This window comes from Salvelinus fontinalis, chromosome 5 (genome assembly GCF_029448725.1).
Source record: "Salvelinus fontinalis isolate EN_2023a chromosome 5, ASM2944872v1, whole genome shotgun sequence".
In the NCBI taxonomy this organism is placed as follows: domain Eukaryota; kingdom Metazoa; phylum Chordata; class Actinopteri; order Salmoniformes; family Salmonidae; genus Salvelinus; species Salvelinus fontinalis.
This window is the reverse complement of record NC_074669.1, coordinates 60,789,754-60,807,867: the sequence shown is the minus strand read 5'-3', so window position 1 is coordinate 60,807,867 and position 18,114 is coordinate 60,789,754. Positions and strand designations below refer to the sequence as shown.

General features: G+C 48.5%; 1 protein-coding gene across 2 annotated transcripts in view; it reads left to right on the top strand.

Annotated features, from left to right (window-relative positions):
- Positions 1 to 1,293: 1,293 nt before the first annotated feature.
- The window catches only part of tusc3 (tumor suppressor candidate 3), a 112,153-nt gene continuing 95,332 nt past the window's right edge, over positions 1,294 to 18,114 (top strand). The window contains exon 1 of one of the 2 annotated variants that reach the window (XM_055924085.1): positions 1,294 to 1,440. In XM_055924085.1, the coding sequence (XP_055780060.1) occupies positions 1,336 to 1,440 (105 nt within the window). In that variant the 5' untranslated portion in view covers positions 1,294 to 1,335. The remainder of the gene's footprint in view (positions 1,441 to 18,114) is intronic. The other variant, XM_055924086.1, reaches the window with a different exon arrangement.

Genomic DNA, 18,114 nt, shown 5'->3' with positions numbered 1-18,114 from the left:
ATACTAAATTGTCATACCTGAGTAAAAGTAAAGATGCCTTAATAGAAAATAACTCAAGTAAAAGTGAAATTCACACACTAAAATACCACAAGTTAGTAACGTCTGTAAGTCTGTGTAAAGTCAATGTTGCTGAAATGAATTGGAATGGTAAAACAACAGGGGGAAATAATTCACAATAGCTTAACATTGCCTCCTTAGTTTGTTTGTATTAGGCTATGCACAGACAACTATTATTATTATTATTATTGGTCATTTAAATAATCAGGCTAAATGAAAAATGAACAGTTAATAGGGATTTATAATTTAAATAAATGAAATGAGCTATTAGCCTACGTTATAGATAGAGTGGACTTTCATTGTTGAATTTATTTTCTTATTGTTAGCCCTAGATAATTTAATCAGCCAGGGTTTGCTAGAAATACACATTACATATATTCCATCAATGTATGAACTTTATAGAGAGCAATAGTAATGTCGTCTTTTTGTAGGAACTAACTCCGCCATGGTTCGTTGGACAAAGCTTATGGGAAGATTTTTGTAGGGTTTTTAGATAAATGCAGAAAATACGGAGATGATCATGGACTACAGGAAAAGGTGGGCCGAACACAACCCCATTCACATTGACGGGGCTGTAGTGGAGCGAGTCGAGAGTTTCAAATTCCTTGGTGTCCACATCACCAGCAAACTATCATGGTCCAAACACACCAAGACAGTCGTGAAGAGGGCACGACAACACCTTTCCCCTCAGGGGACTGAAAAGATTTGGCGAGGGTCCCCAGATTCTCAAAAAGTTTGAGAGCTGCACCATCGAGAGCATCATGACCGGTTGCATCAACACCTGGTATGGCAACTGCTCGACATCCGACTGTAAGCTCTTGTAAGGGCTTATAAGTAAGTATTTCCTTGTTGTATTCAGCGCATGTAACAAACACAGGCTTAGATCCTATACATTTTATTCTATGAGATAATCTCCCTCAGCTAACGTCACTTTTTGTGAAATTTGAATAATTTATGTAATCAGTTAAAACACATATAGCACATAAAAGGCTTCATAATTCATAAAGGTCATGTTAACTGACTGATATTATCTCATAGAACAAAACGTATAAGATCTCCTAAGCCTGTGTTAAACACACAGACCTTATTTTCGGCATTTATCCCAAAACCCTATTCTTCCCTCAAAGGAATTTTCAGGTTTATGGACTACAAGCGGACGAGCTCTATTTATGGACTGCAACATCCATAAGACGCTTTCTCAGAAACTTCCTGATTGGCCCTTTCAGTAGCCAATCACATTCGAGAGAGACGTGTAGTGCAGCAAGAGCATCTTCCAACATGGCGTTTGTATCCTCGGGATTCCCTTTCAACCTGCCGGTTGCATCTCTGTTGCTGATCCTGCTGCTATGCCTGCATTCTGGGGGAGGCCAGAAGAAGAAAGAGGTAACGGCGTTTCTATATAAACACGTTTCAAAAGCATAACAGTATGAATATTCGGCGTATTTTGGACCAAGGTGCAGCTGAGCGATAGGCTACCTTTGCGGTCTCCAGAATGATGCTCGAGTCTAGATACAGACCGAGGCCGTTGTCCCAAATGACGCAAAATGTTTTCATTTATCGCAGCGCGTTCTCCATTTTTTCACAATAATGGATATATACGGAATTATACAGGCGCATTGGATACAGTTGATTGTTTTAACAGAATGTATACCTATTTTGTTAGCCACAGATTATATTCTGATAGGCTATGTTGATCAACTCTAGTTGGCATACCTAGGATACGTCATCATAACACGGCAGGGCTGTATTCATTGCGCCGATTCTGTTTCATAAACGGAAGCAAACATAACGAAACGCGGAGGGACCTAGGTGAATTCAAATCAAATTGTATTTGTCACGTGCCCCGAATACAACAGGCTTAGACCTTACAGTGAAATACATACTTACAAGCCCTTAACCAAAAATGCAGTTTTAAGAACAATACCAACAAAAAAAAGAAATAAAAGTAACAAATAAAAATATCGAGGCTATATACAGGAGGTACCGGTACAGAGTCAATGTGCAGGGGCACCGGTTAGTCGAGGTAATATATACATTTGGGTAAAGTTATGAAAGTGACTTGTGCATAGATAATAACAGAGAGTAGCAGTAGCGTAAGAGAGGGGGAGGGGGGGGGGGGGGTCAATGCAAATAGTCAGGGGAGTCATTTTATTTAATGTTCAGGAGTCTTATGGCTTGGGGGTAGAAGCTGTTTAGAAGCTTCTTGGACCTAGACTTGGCGCTCCGGTACTGCTTTAAAAACAAAATAATCCGTAGTCGTTGGTGATCAGGCCTGGCCGTGCAGTCGTGAGTGAACAGGGAGTACAGGAGGGGACTGAGCACGTACCCCTGAATTGGTCCAATATTAATGATTACACCCCAGGTTGATGTGAATTAGGCATTTTCAAACCATTACTTATGCAGTTAAGCATATATAGAATACTATTGATACAGTTGGCCTATTTAATTATTGTCTGTGTAACCTGTAGGATTTCATTCACAAATATCCAGAAACTATAATATCCCAATTAAATGTAACAAAGACCAATGTTGCTTTGTGTGTATCAGAAAAAGTAGATCCCCAATCCCCAATTAAATGCATTAGTAAATAATGACATTACAATGATTTTAGAGCTTTTTTTAATAGAAATCCCAAAGCCAAAAACTGAGAACATTCAACTGCTAAAACATTGAAAATATTCCATTGTCTCTGTCACATTAGACATCAATAGGAAATTACTATGAAATAATTAAATATTTCAGTTGTTTATATAACTTTGTTTTATTTGACTATTTTTCATTCCTTAAAGTCATCATCTCAGCTCAGGCAGTAACAGTCAGCCATCCAGACCATCTAATGTTATCTACTCCCCATACTGTACTGTCTTTAGTCATTCTATTTAGCTCGGCTAGCCTGCCTAAGTATGCTGCAGAGCTGTCTGACCATCAATTTACTAGTTCTTCAAAGTAGATGAGGTATACTTTCTCGAACTGTCTCTGTCCCTCTGGTCATCGTGTACATTACTATCTCATGCGGTCTGTGTACATCTAACCTAGCGTAGCAGGCGTAAAAGTGTATCTTTCCAGAGATCTGTATATAATGACGAGATGCTCACGCCTCCACCCTAGCAATGGGTGTCTTTGTATCAAAGGTGGGAAAGCAGGCGACAAGCTTAGGTCCAAAATAAGCCCATAGAAACGCATTAGGCTTATTTTGCACACATTTTGGCGAGAGTGAAACCTCTCACTTCGTCTCTTCCTCTCTGGTCCATCTCTGTCCGAGCCGTGAAAAAAAGGCGCAATGGATTATGGCCATTGTAGTTATTTACCACGTTTCTGCACTGAACTAGGTTGAATATTTGTGTAATGAAACTACAACTCCCTTCAGCCTAGCGTCCCACAGTTCTTGACTTGATTTCTCTCACTAGAGAAACAGCGGGTTGGACTCTCCCCAAAAATGACTAAATGGAATTCAAGTAATTGAACCGATGTAGGTCCATTAGTTGTTTAATAACCAGAAAAAAAACTATGTTGGTTAATCGCTTAGCACTACCTATTAATAATGAATGTAAATTAGAATTCAAGCTACATATGCCCAACTGTACTTCATTTGAACTCACAACTGTCTGTTTGCTAGCCTGAATTCCAGTCTGTCTGTTTGTGCTATCATGCCAACTCCTTGTCACTCATTGTCATGCTTGGTTTGACAACGACAGTAATGGATTGGCAAGGGCACAAATGGATCTGGCACCAGGCAATTTGTGATAACATAGGCCTATGTTGAAATATTTTCAATCTACAAGCCATAGTGGCAGAGTCTGTGTCTCAATATGTACTTCCCATTGAGACACATGTATATGTACAAAACTCCACTACTACCCTCTTGTTTCTACAACAGCTGTACATACCTCCCCTTCCTTCTTTCCTCGCTAGTCTCCCTTCATTTCTCTCTGCTGTGTTAATGCAGGGTGGCAGGCAGGCGGACAGGCGGCCCTGCTAGTACGCTAGCTGCACGTTGGGGACTAGTGGAGAGAAATAGCGCCTTGTCTGGCTGTGAGAAAATATGATCTTTCTGTGACCTCCCTCAGGCGGAAACTGTGGGGGCGGAAGATCTTATTGAGCCCAAATGGGGTAAAGCGGCGAGGCAGCAACTTTGCATTCTGCTAGCTCGCCCCGGCGGCATCACGGCCCGCTCTCCAAATCGCCCCTGCGAGTGTTGGCGCGAGACCCCATAGCGCTGAGGGCCGCAGTATTTCTGAGGCACTGTCTCAAAAGTCTTTAATATATTTGTTGAAAGCCCAGGTTTCACTTCTCCCTGGAGTGTTTTGGAAAGAAGGGCGGTGGGGGGGGGGGGGGGGGGGGGGGGGTGCGGAGAGTATTGGAATGGACCAAAGGAGGGGAAATAGTCACAGTGAGGTATATTTATGTCAGTTTGATGGTACACCGTTCATCACAGAAACTAAATATGATACTCCCCCCCTCATTTTATGTCTGCCTAATGGAACTGGGGACTGAAAGGACACTGTAAGCAGTTCTGGCTCCCCGGGACCAGCTGGGGATTGGGATAAAGCACAGCGTCACTGTTTTTGTGCCATCACTTGTTTTTGTTTTCCCAGAGTAACTTTATAGGCCCTATAGCGGTGCTTTTCACTCCAATAGGGCTGCGCCAGGCTCCACCTTTCCCTCCCAGCTCAGGTTGTAAAGGGAGGGTATGTTACGGGAAACTTTTGATGTTGATCAGTAAACTGACAGAATTTTTGTGATTTTCGATTTTGGGGGTAATTTTAACAGATGACATCTATTGGCCTTTTTTGGTACTTCAGATTATCTCTGGCCCTCTGAGTGGCCTGATCCATGTAAAATATATAACATAATCAAATAAGATGATTAAAAATTAAAGAAATAGAATGACAAGGCTGTAAAACATTATTCTACATAAATACCGTCAAGTGAATACCGTTGGTGTTTAATATGAGGGTTTCAGCATGTCTCTGTTTTGGCGCCAAACTGGTGACAGTTGTGAAAAAAGTCAATGCTTGGAAGAGATGCAGAGTTCATTTTAAATAATGCCATTGTTGATTAATTGCTTTTTTCATTAATTAGCCTAAGCTATTTTCTCTTGAACCATATGGTCTATCCACTAGAAACTCATGGACAAAAAAGAAATGATTCAAGTGTAACTGACCAAAGTTACCATAAATTACCTTCTAAGTACCAACACTACTGAGGATTCCGGTAACTTTGGTAAATTACCGGTAGCTTTTCAACCTTAGTCCCAGCCCCGGAGCAATACTGATCCACATAGCCTTATCAAGGGCCTGAGAACAAACCTGTTCTCCCTATACATCCTGTATGTAGACGTAGACCTATGCGTTACGTAATGCATAGGGGAATATAGGCCTTTCTCATCGCTCCAGAACATGATTGTGATTGGAGAGCCATGCTGTCCCTCTAGTCAGAACAATACGTTCAACTGCAGTCCTTCTCCCCAGGGACTCAGCCTTGGTCTGACACTGGAAAGAGTCTGAAGGAGGTTAAGATTATTGCTGTGGAAGAGCTAGAACAATGAGTCAACTTGAGTCCAACACACCTACGCACCAACTGTGTTTTCTCCTATTAGCAGAGAGACATTACCCACTGAACAGTCAGGGAGGGAGGGATGTGTGTCCCAAAGGGCACCCTGTTACCTATAGGCCTGTGGTCAAAAGCAGTGCACTATGTAGGGAATAGGGTGCCATTTGGGACACAGCGAGGGAGTGAGGGAGACCCTTTTCTCCTCTAAGAGCCGTATTGGTTGAAGCCTTGTCCACGCTGAGTCCATGCTTCCTTTGAGTGGTGCGCCTACTGGGTTTTGATGGAGTCAGTTAAATGCTAAAAGCAGAAACCGCCAGCGCTGTGTGATGCATGTGGTTGGACGCGCATGGACAGAGATTGGGTTTCACGCTGGTCTGGTCTCCCACGTTCTCCCATCTCTCTCTCCCTCTCTCTCTCTCTCTCCTCTGTTTTCTCTCATCTTGCTAGCTCGCTCTCTCTCATCTCTCACTCTCGCTCTTATCTTGCTTGCTCTCATCTCTCTCATCTCTTTCTCTCTCACTTTCTCCCTCCCTCTCTCTCCCTCCCTCTCAGCATGTTAGTCTCATTGGGCTGAGGTAGCATACAGACTGTAGCCCCACATATACACAAGTAGGATCTTAATTTGATCTTACTTTTGTTGATGAGAATTTTCCTGCATAGCAGGATTTGCAAACTTGTAGTGTAGTCATGGTTTAAAAAGGCTTCTAAAGTTTGTCATTTCCACTTTAACATTTCGCACATGATTTGCATTAATTTAAAATGTATCAACCCCTACAACCTATTCCATGTATTATAATCCACATAATAATTCACATTTCCTGTTGCTGAAGGATATTTTCCCTGCTGTAGCAAACGGGCCCAAATAAAGATCCTACATCTGTATACATTCTCATAATGAGACGAAGGACTCGGCACGATTGGAGTTATAAGTGCACCACGACTCTCTGCGTATTACTCTCCTTGCTCCGCACCCTCGTATGCCCGCTCAAAAACGATGACGTTGTGCGGGGGCGCCACACGGGGGCTGGCGTGTGGAGTTGATGGGTGAGCACGTCCGCGGTGACCCATCGAGTTGGTTTTGAGCTGTTGTAATTCTGTGAATGCAGCGTTAGGTTTGGTAAGGTTATTTATCATCTTTGTTTTCTATTCGCCCTCTCTTCTCTTTATCTCTCGCTCTCTCTCTCTCTCTTTCTCTCCTCGGTCTCTGCCTGTCTCGTTCTCTCTCGCGCTCTCGCTCAGCGTAATAAATTAGTTATGATGGCCTAATGGAAACCTCTATGCTCTGACTGGACTCTGAAACATCAGCTTCCCAGTGGTGCTGTTATTATTAGCATAGCTAATGCTAAGGTGTCTCGGCAGCCATGTTTAGGCCCTAGACAGAGATGAGGGATGATTTGTATTGTGCCCTGGAAGCATTGCGAAAAGGATTGTCCATGTCAGCAAGGCCTGGTGCCCCGGGCTATAGAGGGAAGTTACGTGATATATCAACATTACAGAGCATGTCCCATTGCAGCGGCACCAGTGTTAAGAGGAGAATGATTCTGAACAGGGAGGAGGAAGGGCACACAGACATACACCCTCCACAACTAAGCCACAACAGTGCTGTTATTTTGGTCCTCGAAAGGCGAACCATCTGTAATTGGTTGTCAGAGGAGGGGAGGGGAGGGGTTGTTGTGATTTCATTACCTACCAGGGTTATGAATAATTGATAACAGTACATTGTCAGCCAGCCGTTCTGGTGATGGATGCTTTGAACCACAGACATTTCCGTTCCCACCTTCTTTTTTGACATTTTCCAACTCATTTCCCTGGCAGTAACTCTGAATCGAAGGGAGGGGCCGGGCCCCTCTCTCTCGATGGTGTGTGACTTGACATTCTTGCAAAAATGCGTTCTCTGGTCCGTTAATCAGAGAAGAACAGTCCTCCAAGTCCCGGAGATGAGTGGAAGAAGCCGTGAAGTGATTAAAGTGTATTTTTGATTTCAGGTTTGTTTTGAGGTTTGAGTAGGCACCCTGGCATATGTGGCTACCTTTTGATCATGCGACAATGATTTGGCCACTTCCCTATATTACCATTAATATCATTCAGCAGAATCTATTTCAAGGTCTGTTTGCTGGAACCAGATTAAGCCTGTTCCTGGACAAAAAATATTTTTAATTGAGAATGCTTTCTAGACCCGGTGAGGGAACCAGCCCTTGTTATTTAAACTGAGGGCCTGCGGGATTGAACTGGGGATGTCATTGCATTACCCGTATGAATCTAGTAGTACACACCCTTTTGATTCCATGTTTATCACGTGTTGCTTCTGCCGAAGATTATGAAGAGCTTAAAGCCCCCTGCCATACCTCCATCTATATCCCTCCCTTCATCACCTGTCCACCCCTCCACTGATCTGCCCTTTCCCTCTGTCCCTCCCTCCTCCCACCCCTCCATCCACGCCGAAGCCCCCCAACGACTCCGACCGCCACGCAACATCTTCGATCGCTTTTTATCTGCACGTTGTCAACGACAGGACCTCATCACTCCCGCCGGGGAAAAGATGATCCGGTCCCGACGGGAGGAAAAGACGCGGGTGCCGCCCCCCCCCCCCTGACGAAGACGGTCTGTCGAGCAGGATAAGGCGTGACGTCTTATCAGCCCGGCACCAGACACGCCGGGACAAGTCTCTGCGAGCCTCCAATGGGGCGAGAGACACATTAAAGTGTATACAAACTCTCCTTCCTTCATTAGGGGGAACATCTCTCCATTTCACAACCCAGGGCAGAGAAGAGCGACGGGGACGGGGGGTGAACCCAGTGCCCCGTGTCTCCTTCGTCCTGACTGTCACAGATATTTCCAATGATCCTTTATTCATCTCTAATGCTCTCTCTCCCTCTCTGCCTGCTCCGTTTACGCCGGAGCCAGAGAGGTTCTCAAGGCGGCCCTTATTGGAGGCACTTGAGAAGGCAGAGGTTAGGGAGAACTCCCGCTGTAGTTTAGCTAGCCTATGCTACAGCAACAGTGGTCATCTTAAGACCAAGCCCTGTTACCGTTACCGCCCGGCCGGTCGACTGTCTTTGGAGCCAGAGCTGTCATCGTCATGGTGCCGACATCCCAAAGACGTGTCTCTGGCACAGAGCCAGGGAGAGAGACGGGTGTGTAGGGGAGGAAGGCGAGTCCCCCTCCCTGGACTGATTGCATTAATAATCACCTGCCTCCCCCAGAGGTGCCTGTCTGCCAGCCTGCCATGTCCTAAGAGTGACAGGCAGTTTTATGCGCCACACAAAGGCATATGCAAATCAAACATGATAAATTAGAGTTTGCATAAAAGGTTCAGGCGAATGCTAAATGCTAAATGCCACTTTGGTGCACCGAGCGACTCTCAATGAATGGGAAAATGCAGGTAACATTACGATGAATCTTGTAAAAGTAAGCGGTGACATTTTGGCCCGAGTCACAAAATAATAGATTAACGGCACTTGCATCGTTTTAAAACTTTTTTATTACTTTCGTTTTTTTGGTTAAATGGCGTTGACATTTCAGTTCCCATCAGCACTCAGGAGGGCCGAAGCTAAGTCTAAATAATTTTAACGTGATTAAAAGAACCCACGTTGTAAATAAGTGAGTGTTTATATTCTTTGGTAGGGTCATATGTTTTTGTCTGTATCTCCACTCGATTGAATATTCAACTTCAGTTGATTAGTGTCTGTTAGAGACGGCATTATATCGCCTCAGACAACTGTTAAATGACACTTCTAGTCTTCTGGCCTTGCGTTGGCTAATTGCCCCCAACACACCCGTTACCTAACTCATTTGTCAAGTCGCCTCTATTCAACGGCTAAAGGCCTTTAGTCTCCTCTTCCTCTTTTGAAATGTAAAGATGGACTTGGCCGTGAAACAATAGACTATAGCCTCCAAATCATAAATTGAGATGCTTAGTATTTAATACTCTGAGGCGATGACCAAATTACAGCCACTAATTCACATTCTGTAATTGGCCACGATAAACCTGCAGCCAAGAGCAACTTCTCTTCCCTCCTTAGTTTTGGGGCGGAGGGGAACTTGTTTGGGTCCAACACAAGGCTGTCTCTCTCTCTGCATCTTTATCACTTTACATATGTTTTTCTCCTGTCGAGTTATGGAGCAGTGGAGCCTGTGATAACAATGCTTTACTACACCCGGTCAAACGTTCATTTTGTCAGGACTGCAGAATGTGTGTGCTGTGAGAGGTGATGCTTGTTACTTGTTGTGACTTGGTGTCTTTTAAAGCTGCAATATGTCACTTTTTGGTCAAACCGACCAAATTGACATAGAAATGTTAGTTATAGATATGTTAGTTATAGATATGTCATTCGCATTGAAAGCAAGTCTAAGAATCTGTAGATCTGTTCTATGTGTGCTATTTCTATGCTTCCAGTTCTTAAGTTTAGTTTTTGTCTTTTACTTTCGGTTTTGTTCACCAGCTTCAAACAGCTGAAAATACACTATTTTTTGTTATTGGAAATATTTTTCACAGCGGTTTAGATGGTACAATGATTCTCTACACTATTCATTGCTTGTTTTGTGTCACAAACAGAAATTAGGCGAACGATTAGAATTTTAGCAACCAGGAAATGGTGGAGGATTTCTGCAGATTGCATCTTTAAGTTCCAATCTACAAATCTTGATGTAGAAACTAGGGCTGTGATGACAGCGCATTATTTTTTCAATGGCAACATGTTTAAAACAAAGCATGTAAAATACTGTGTTACAGCTTGTTAGTTAGCACCGTTGAGGCTGTTTTCCCAAAGAAGTGAAATCCGCTTCACGTTTTGTTTCCTTGCCGTGATACTAACGAGTATCGCAATACGGGTGCTGTCCCGCCCCCAGTAAAAACAGTTTTGAGGTCGTTTCTAGCATAGAAACCTCATATTAAAGGTTAACTATTCCCCCACCTACCGTTCTCTAATTGGTTACATACATGATTAAGCATTTGCTAAGTAAATGGTAATAATACATGGAATAAAGTCTAATTTGTGGCTTATGAGCCACTTAACATGTGCAATGTGCTTTATTCCCCATTCTCATGAATTAGCAGTGGAAGTTTATGTTCCATTGAGCAATAGGCAGGAATGTTGAAGAGGCTGTAGAATAGATTTTGGTTTGGGGAGCTTTGGACCCCGTCTGGTAAAATATCTATAGGAGAAACAAACATGGGCATCAGTGGGAAAACTCTCCCTCCTTCCTCTCGCTTTCTCTCAAACTCTCTATTTAACTCAGTCTCTCTTGCGATGTTGCGTTTGCCGCCAAAGAAGCTCCTCCGTCCATTGCGTCCATCGACCTGCCACCTCAGCAGCAGATCCACCCTTCAGCAGCAGTTACCCCGAGCCTGGCCACCGCAGCCACCGTGTTTATTGAGCTCAACGTTTTGATTTTGTTATAAACGTGGCATAATAAAAGGATGGTCGGCGGCTACAGAGGGGGACTTTTATTGCAGCGGAGGCCAGTAATGGAGAGGACGAGTGTAAACAGACAGGGGCAAATGTGCTTCCCCTGCAATAATAGAAGAGCGCAGGAGGGAACGAGGGAGGAGGGAAATAAAAAGAGAAGAGGAAAGTGCTGTCTACCAGGGACATCTCAACTATAGTCAAATCCCACCTCCGGGCTGTTCAACAAGCGGCACCGAGCACTGCGGGGACTCTCCCAATCCGCCACCACTACAAAGCTAATTGATTATGAGAGAGGTACGCTTGTCGTGTGGTTGTCGTACAGACAAAAGGCACAAGGAGCCATTTTGTGACTGAGCGGAGCCCTAGAGATTGCCAGTTGTTTCAAAGTGCCATGTTTCCAGATAGGGGAAGGAATAAAAGCAACGAGGGTGTGAACTTCATCTCATGACAAAATGAACATTCATCAAGATAATCAAAGCGTTATTTTTCTCTCACATGCCCCGGAGGGTACAGGGAAGCACTTTTATCAAAATGCTCGCAGTTAAAGAGAAGCATCTAAATAACATGACAGGCTACGATTTTTATTTTGTGTGTCATATTCACCCACATTGAGCTCTATGGATAAGGTTTTGAGTGATTCAAGGGCCATGAAGTGATACGATTTCATACTTCAAATGTCCATCACGATTCTCCAGAGGTTTCCTCTTCCTCCCTTATTTAATTAAGCAAAAGAGAAATGAACGATCTCCGAGCTAGACCGACAGCACAGCAGTCGCCATCAATATCAAATACAACACACCCATTTTTAAATTAGTCAATTCCCATAGCATCGGAATTGGACGTTGTGAGTGGTTTGTAATAAGGGTGCGCTAATTAAGGGCCGTGTCTATACTGTATGACCACTCTGATGACCTGTACGTGCCACGGATTTCTGAAGAAACTAGGCATAATGAGTGTCTTACAGGGCAGCGCCAGGCTGCTGAGCTCTCTGCTTCAGATTCTGAATTCAGTTGGTCTTACAGGAGGAAATGGGTTGGAAAGGAACGAGAGGGGGATGGAGATATGGAGAGAGGCTGAGCAGGAATGGAATGGAGTAGATACAGGAGGGAGAGTGTAGAGATGGGGAGAGAGCGAGATGGATGGGGAGAGAGAGAAATGGAGAGCGAAGCAGGGCAGGTCTACCGTGGCGGACTGACTAGCAGCCTGTGGAGATGTGATGACCCAGCCGCACTGGGAAAAGCGATATCTCTTAAGTGTGTATGTGCGTGTGCGCGCGCATGAGCTTCCACTGCACAGAGGCCTGGGGGTTGGAAGATGGGTAAACCCAAGTAGCAGTTGACAGGAAGGTGAATAGTTAGCTGATGCCCTGGGAGGAGGAAGTACAGGAGAGAGGTGAAAGGGCAATGGAATACAAACACTGGATCAGGGAAGGAGGGAACAGACAGGCCTACTAGATGTAATTATCAGGGAGGGAGGGAGAGGGATGGGATTATCAGAGAGAGAGGGAGGAATAGAAGGAGAGAGGGAACAGACAGGCCTAGTAGATGTAATTATCAGGGAGGGAGGGAGAGTGATGTGATTATCAGAGAGAGAGGGAAGGAGAGAGGGGGAGCAAACAGGCCTACTAGATGTAATTATCAGGGAGGGAGGGAGAGGGAGGAAGAGAAGGAGAGAGGGAACAGACAGGCCTACTAGATGTAATTATCAGGGAGGGAGAGAGAGGGAGGAAGAGAAGGAGAGAGGGAACAGACAGGCCTAGTAGATGTGATTATCAGGGAGGGAGGGAGAGAGAGAGAGGGAGAGAGAGGGAACAGACAGGCCTAGTAGATGTGATTATGAGGGAGGGAGGGAGAGAGGGAGAAAGAGGGAACAGACAGGCCTAGTAGATGTGATTATGAGGGAGAGGGATGTGATTATCAGAGAGGGAGGGAGAGGGATGTAATTATCAGAGAGAGGGAGGAAGAGAAGGAGAGAGGGAACAGATAGGCCTAGTAGATGTGATTATCAGGGAGGGAGGAAGAGAAGGAGAGAGGGAACAGACAGGCCTAGTAGATGTGATTATCAGGGAGGGAGGGAGAGAGGGAGAGAGAGAGAGGGAACAGACAGGCCTAGTAGATGTGATTATCAGGGAGGGAGGGAGAGAGGGAGAGAGAGGGAACAGACAGGCCTACTAGATTTAATTATCAGGGAGGGAGAGAGAGGGAGGAAGAGAAGGAGAGAGGGAACAGAGAGGCCTAGTAGATGTGATTATCAGGGAGGGAGAGAGAGAGAGGGAGAGAGAGGGAACAGACAGGCCTTGTAGATGTGATTATGAGGGAGGGAGGGAGAGAGGGAGAAAGAGGGAACAGACAGGCCTAGTAGATGTGATTATGAGGGAGAGGGATGTGATTATCAGAGAGGGAGGGAGGAAGAGAAGGAGAGAGGGAACATATAGGCCTAGTAGATGTGATTATCAGGGAGGGAGGGAGAGAGGGAGAGAGAGGGAACAGACAGGCCTACAAGATGTAATTATCAGGGAGGGAGGGAGAGAGGGAACAGACAGGCCTAGTAGATGTGATTATCAGAGAGAGAGATGGGGAGGAAGAGAGGGAGGGGTTATACAACAGATACATGTACAGGCCTATGGAATGGCAGCAGGAGGAGAAGGAAGAGCGAGGGAGAGTCAGATGGTGTGGGGAGTGAAAGGTGAGGGAGACGTTAATACTAGCCTAGCCACAGTGTGTAATTCTACTGTACATGACCTGAAAGAGTGACGCTCTTCCCCCTTCACTGTGTAACCTAGTCGCTTTAGTGAACCGCCTGAGATCTGAACACTTGCATTAGCTCCCCAGGTTAATGCCTAGGATGTAGCTCCCTGGAGAACAGTGTACGCCCAACAGCTGCTGTCAACCTGACATGGGCTCTGTCCTTTCCTGAGTCAGGTGTTATAGCCAGGGTTTCCCCTAAGATTGTTTTCTGCAGCGGCGGCGGCGTGCATACAGGGGAAACGGGGATATGTATATTCGGTCTTCATGCTCCTCGGCCCCATATATCATCCATGCTCCTAAATGTAATACGCATGTATACGTCTATATTATATTAAAATAGATGTTATTTTCTGGAGGCGACAGTGTGTTGCGCCGCTGCTACATGTAGATCGGGGAAACAGTGATATCTAAAGTGCCAGTCAAAAGTTTGGACCCACCTAGAGGGTGCAAAGTTGTCATCAAGGCAGAGCGTGGCTACTTTGATCATGCTCAAATATAAAATACATTTTGATTTGTTCAACACGTTTTTGGTTACTACATGATTCCATATGTGTTATTTCATAGATTTGATGTCTTCACTATTATTCTACAATGTAGAAAATGGTACAAATACAGAAAAACCCTTGAAAGAGTAGGTGTGTCCAAACTTTTGTCTGGTACTGTATATGCTGTCTTCACGCTGGCTCTCACGGGGACTTTGCCGCCCCATACATCATCCCTGCACCTAAATGTAAAGTGAATCGTATGTAAGGGGCTTCACCTCAGCATGCTCCAAGTATTTACAGTCATTCAGGTACAGTCTTCCGTATGTCATCCTCACCTCACACAGTCAGGCCCAGTCTCTTCAAAAGCCCTATTGCCCCCTATGCATTTGAACTTCATTTGAAAATATATGGACCGAGTGCCGTTCTCTGCATGTCTATCTAAGATGGATCCAGACATTGAAATGGACCCTTTTCATCCGGCCCAGATTTTCAGTGTGGTAGTGGTTTTAGGATGGCTAGTGGTCACTGCTGCTACTGGAGAGATACTGGCTTTGCAGCCTTGTTCTAACAGGACCGATTCAAATGAATCCACTGCTCATCAGGACCTTGATTGGCGGAATCAGTTGAGTTAGAAGGGCTGGAGCAAAAGCCTGCACACCCAGTAGCTCTACAGGAGGAGGGCTGGCGGTCGTTGTTTCAGAGGGCGGCTGGCGGTCGTTGGTTCAGAGGGCGGCTGGCGGTCGTTGTTTCAGAGGGCGGCTGGCGGTCGTTGGTTCAGAGGGCGGCTGGCGGTCGTTGTTTCAGAGGGCGGTTGGCGGTCGTTGGTTCAGAGGGCGGCTGGCGGTCGTTGTTTCAGAGGGCGGCTGGCGGTCGTTGGTTCAGAGGGCGGCTGGCGGTCGTTGGTTCAGAGGGCGGCTGGCGGTCGTTGGTTCAGAGGGCGGCTGGCGGTCGTTGTTTCAGAGGGCAGTTGGCGGTCGTTGTTTCAGAGGGGGGCTGGCGGTCGTTGGTTCAGAGGGTGGCTGGCGGTCGTTGGTTCAGAGGGCGGGTGGCGGTCGTTGGTTCAGAGGGCGGCTGGCGGTCGTTGTTTCAGAGGGCAGTTGGCGGTCGTTGTTTCAGAGGGGGGCTGGCGGTCGTTGTTTCAGAGGGCAGTTGGCGGTCGTTGTTTCAGAGGGCGGTTGGCGGTCGTTGTTTCAGAGGGGGGCTGGCGGTCGTTGGTTCAGAGGGTGGCTGGCGGTCGTTGGTTCAGAGGGCGGGTGGCGGTCGTTGGTTCAGAGGGCGGCTGGCGGTCGTTGTTTCAGAGGGCAGTTGGCGGTCGTTGTTTCAGAGGGGGGCTGGCGGTCGTTGTTTCAGAGGGCAGTTGGCGGTCGTTGTTTCAGAGGGCGGGTGGTGGTCGTTGTTTCAGAGGGGGGGTGGCGGTCGTTGTTTCAGAGGGGGGCTGGCGGTCGTTGGTTCAGAGGGCGGCTGGCGGTCGTTGTTTTAGAGGGCGGGTGGCGGTCGTTGTTTCAGAGGGCGGTTGGCGGTCGTTGGTTCAGAGGGCGGGTGGCGGTCGTTGGTTCAGAGGGCGGGTGGTGGTCGTTGGTTCAGAGGGCGGGTGGCGGTCGTTGTTTCAGAGGGCGGTTGGCGGTCGTTGTTTTAGAGGGCGGCTGGCGGTCGTTGGTTCAGAGGGCGGCTGGCGGTCGTTGTTTCAGAGGGCGGGTGGCGGTCGTTGTTTCAGAGGGCGGTTGGCGGTCGTTGGTTCAGAGGGCGGCTGGCGGTCGTTGTTTCAGAGGGCGGCTGGCGGTCGTTGGTTCAGAGGGCGGTTGGCGGTCGTTGGTTCAGAGGGCGGGTGGCGGTCGTTGGTTCAGAGGGCGGCTGGCGGTCGTTGGTTCAGAGGGCGGTTGGCGGTCGTTGGTTCAGAGGGCGGGTGGCGGTCGTTGGTTCAGAGGGCGGCTGGCGGTCGTTGTTTTAGAGGGCGGGTGGCGGTCGTTGTTTCAGAGGGCGGCTGGCGGTCGTTGGTTCAGAGGGCGGCTGGCGGTCGTTGGTTCAGAGGGCGGCTGGCGGTCGTTGGTTCAGAGGGCGGTTGGCGGTCGTTGGTTCAGAGGGCGGTTGGCGGTCGTTGGTTCAGAGGGCGGCTGGCGGTCGTTGGTTCAGAGGGCGGCTGGCGGTCGTTGGTTCAGAGGGCGGTTGGCGGTCGTTGGTTCAGAGGGCGGCTGGCGGTCGTTGGTTCAGAGGGCGGTTGGCGGTCGTTGGTTCAGAGGGCGGCTGGCGGTCGTTGTTTCAGAGGGCGGCTGGCGGTCGTTGTTTCAGAGGGCGGCTGGCGGTCGTTGGTTCAGAGGGCGGCTGGCGGTCGTTGGTTCAGAGGGCGGCTGGCGGTCGTTGGTTCAGAGGGCGGCTGGCGGTCGTTGGTTCAGAGGGCGGCTGGCGGTCGTAGGTTCAGAGGGCGGCTGGCGGTCGTTGGTTCAGAGGGCGGTTGGCGGTCGTTGGTTCAGAGGGCGGGTGGCGGTCGTTGGTTCAGAGGGCGGCTGGCGGTCGTTGGTTCAGAGGGCGGTTGGCGGTCGTTGGTTCAGAGGGCGGGTGGCGGTCGTTGGTTCAGAGGGCGGCTGGCGGTCGTTGGTTCAGAGGGCGGCTGGCGGTCGTTGGTTCAGAGGGCGGGTGGCGGTCGTTGGTTCAGAGGGCGGCTGGCGGTCGTTGGTTCAGAGGGCGGTTGGCGGTCGTTGGTTCAGAGGGCGGCTGGCGGTCGTTGGTTCAGAGGGCGGCTGGCGGTCGTTGGTTCAGAGGGCGGCTGGCGGTCGTTGGTTCAGAGGGCGGGTGGCGGTCGTTGGTTCAGAGGGCGGTTGGCGGTCGTTGGTTCAGAGGGCGGGTGGCGGTCGTTGGTTCAGAGGGCGGCTGGCGGTCGTTGGTTCAGAGGGCGGGTGGCGGTCGTTGGTTCAGAGGGCGGCTGGCGGTCGTTGGTTCAGAGGGCGGTTGGCGGTCGTTGGTTCAGAGGGCGGCTGGCGGTCGTTGGTTCAGAGGGCGGGTGGCGGTCGTTGGTTCAGAGGGCGGCTGGCGGTCGTTGGTTCAGAGGGCGGCTGGCGGTCGTTGGTTCAGAGGGCGGCTGGCGGTCGTTGGTTCAGAGGGCGGCTGGCGGTCGTTGGTTCAGAGGGCGGCTGGCGGTCGTTGGTTCAGAGGGCGGCTGGCGGTCGTTGGTTCAGAGGGCGGGTGGCGGTCGTTGGTTCAGAGGGCGGGTGGCGGTCGTTGGTTCAGAGGGCGGCTGGCGGTCGTTGGTTCAGAGGGCGGGTGGCGGTCGTTGGTTCAGAGGGCGGCTGGCGGTCGTTGGTTCAGAGGGCGGCTGGCGGTCGTTGGTTCAGAGGGCGGCTGGCGGTCGTTGGTTCAGAGGGCGGCTGGCGGTCGTTGGTTCAGAGGGCGGCTGGCGGTCGTTGGTTCAGAGGGCGGGTGGCGGTCGTTGGTTCAGAGGGCGGGTGGCGGTCGTTGGTTCAGAGGGCGGGTGGCGGTCGTTGGTTCAGAGGGCGGCTGGCGGTCGTTGGTTCAGAGGGCGGGTGGCGGTCGTTGGTTCAGAGGGCGGGTGGCGGTCGTTGGTTCAGAGGGCGGGTGGCGGTCGTTGGTTCAGAGGGCGGGTGGCGGTCGTTGGTTCAGAGGGCGGGTGGCGGTCGTTGGTTCAGAGGGCAGTTGGCGGTCGTTGGTTCAGAGGGCGGCTGACCATCCAGCCTTGTGTCAGAGGAAGGTTTGGAGGTGGTGAGTGGAGGGATCAGTGGAGTGCTGAAATGAGAGTCCCATGTGGCAATCCCCTTCGGGGAAAAGATAAGGAATACTTTTTGGAATCCAGGTGCCAACCCAAGGTTGCAGGAGAATAGAAAGAAAAAGTAGAGAGGAAGCTGGTTGGTGGAG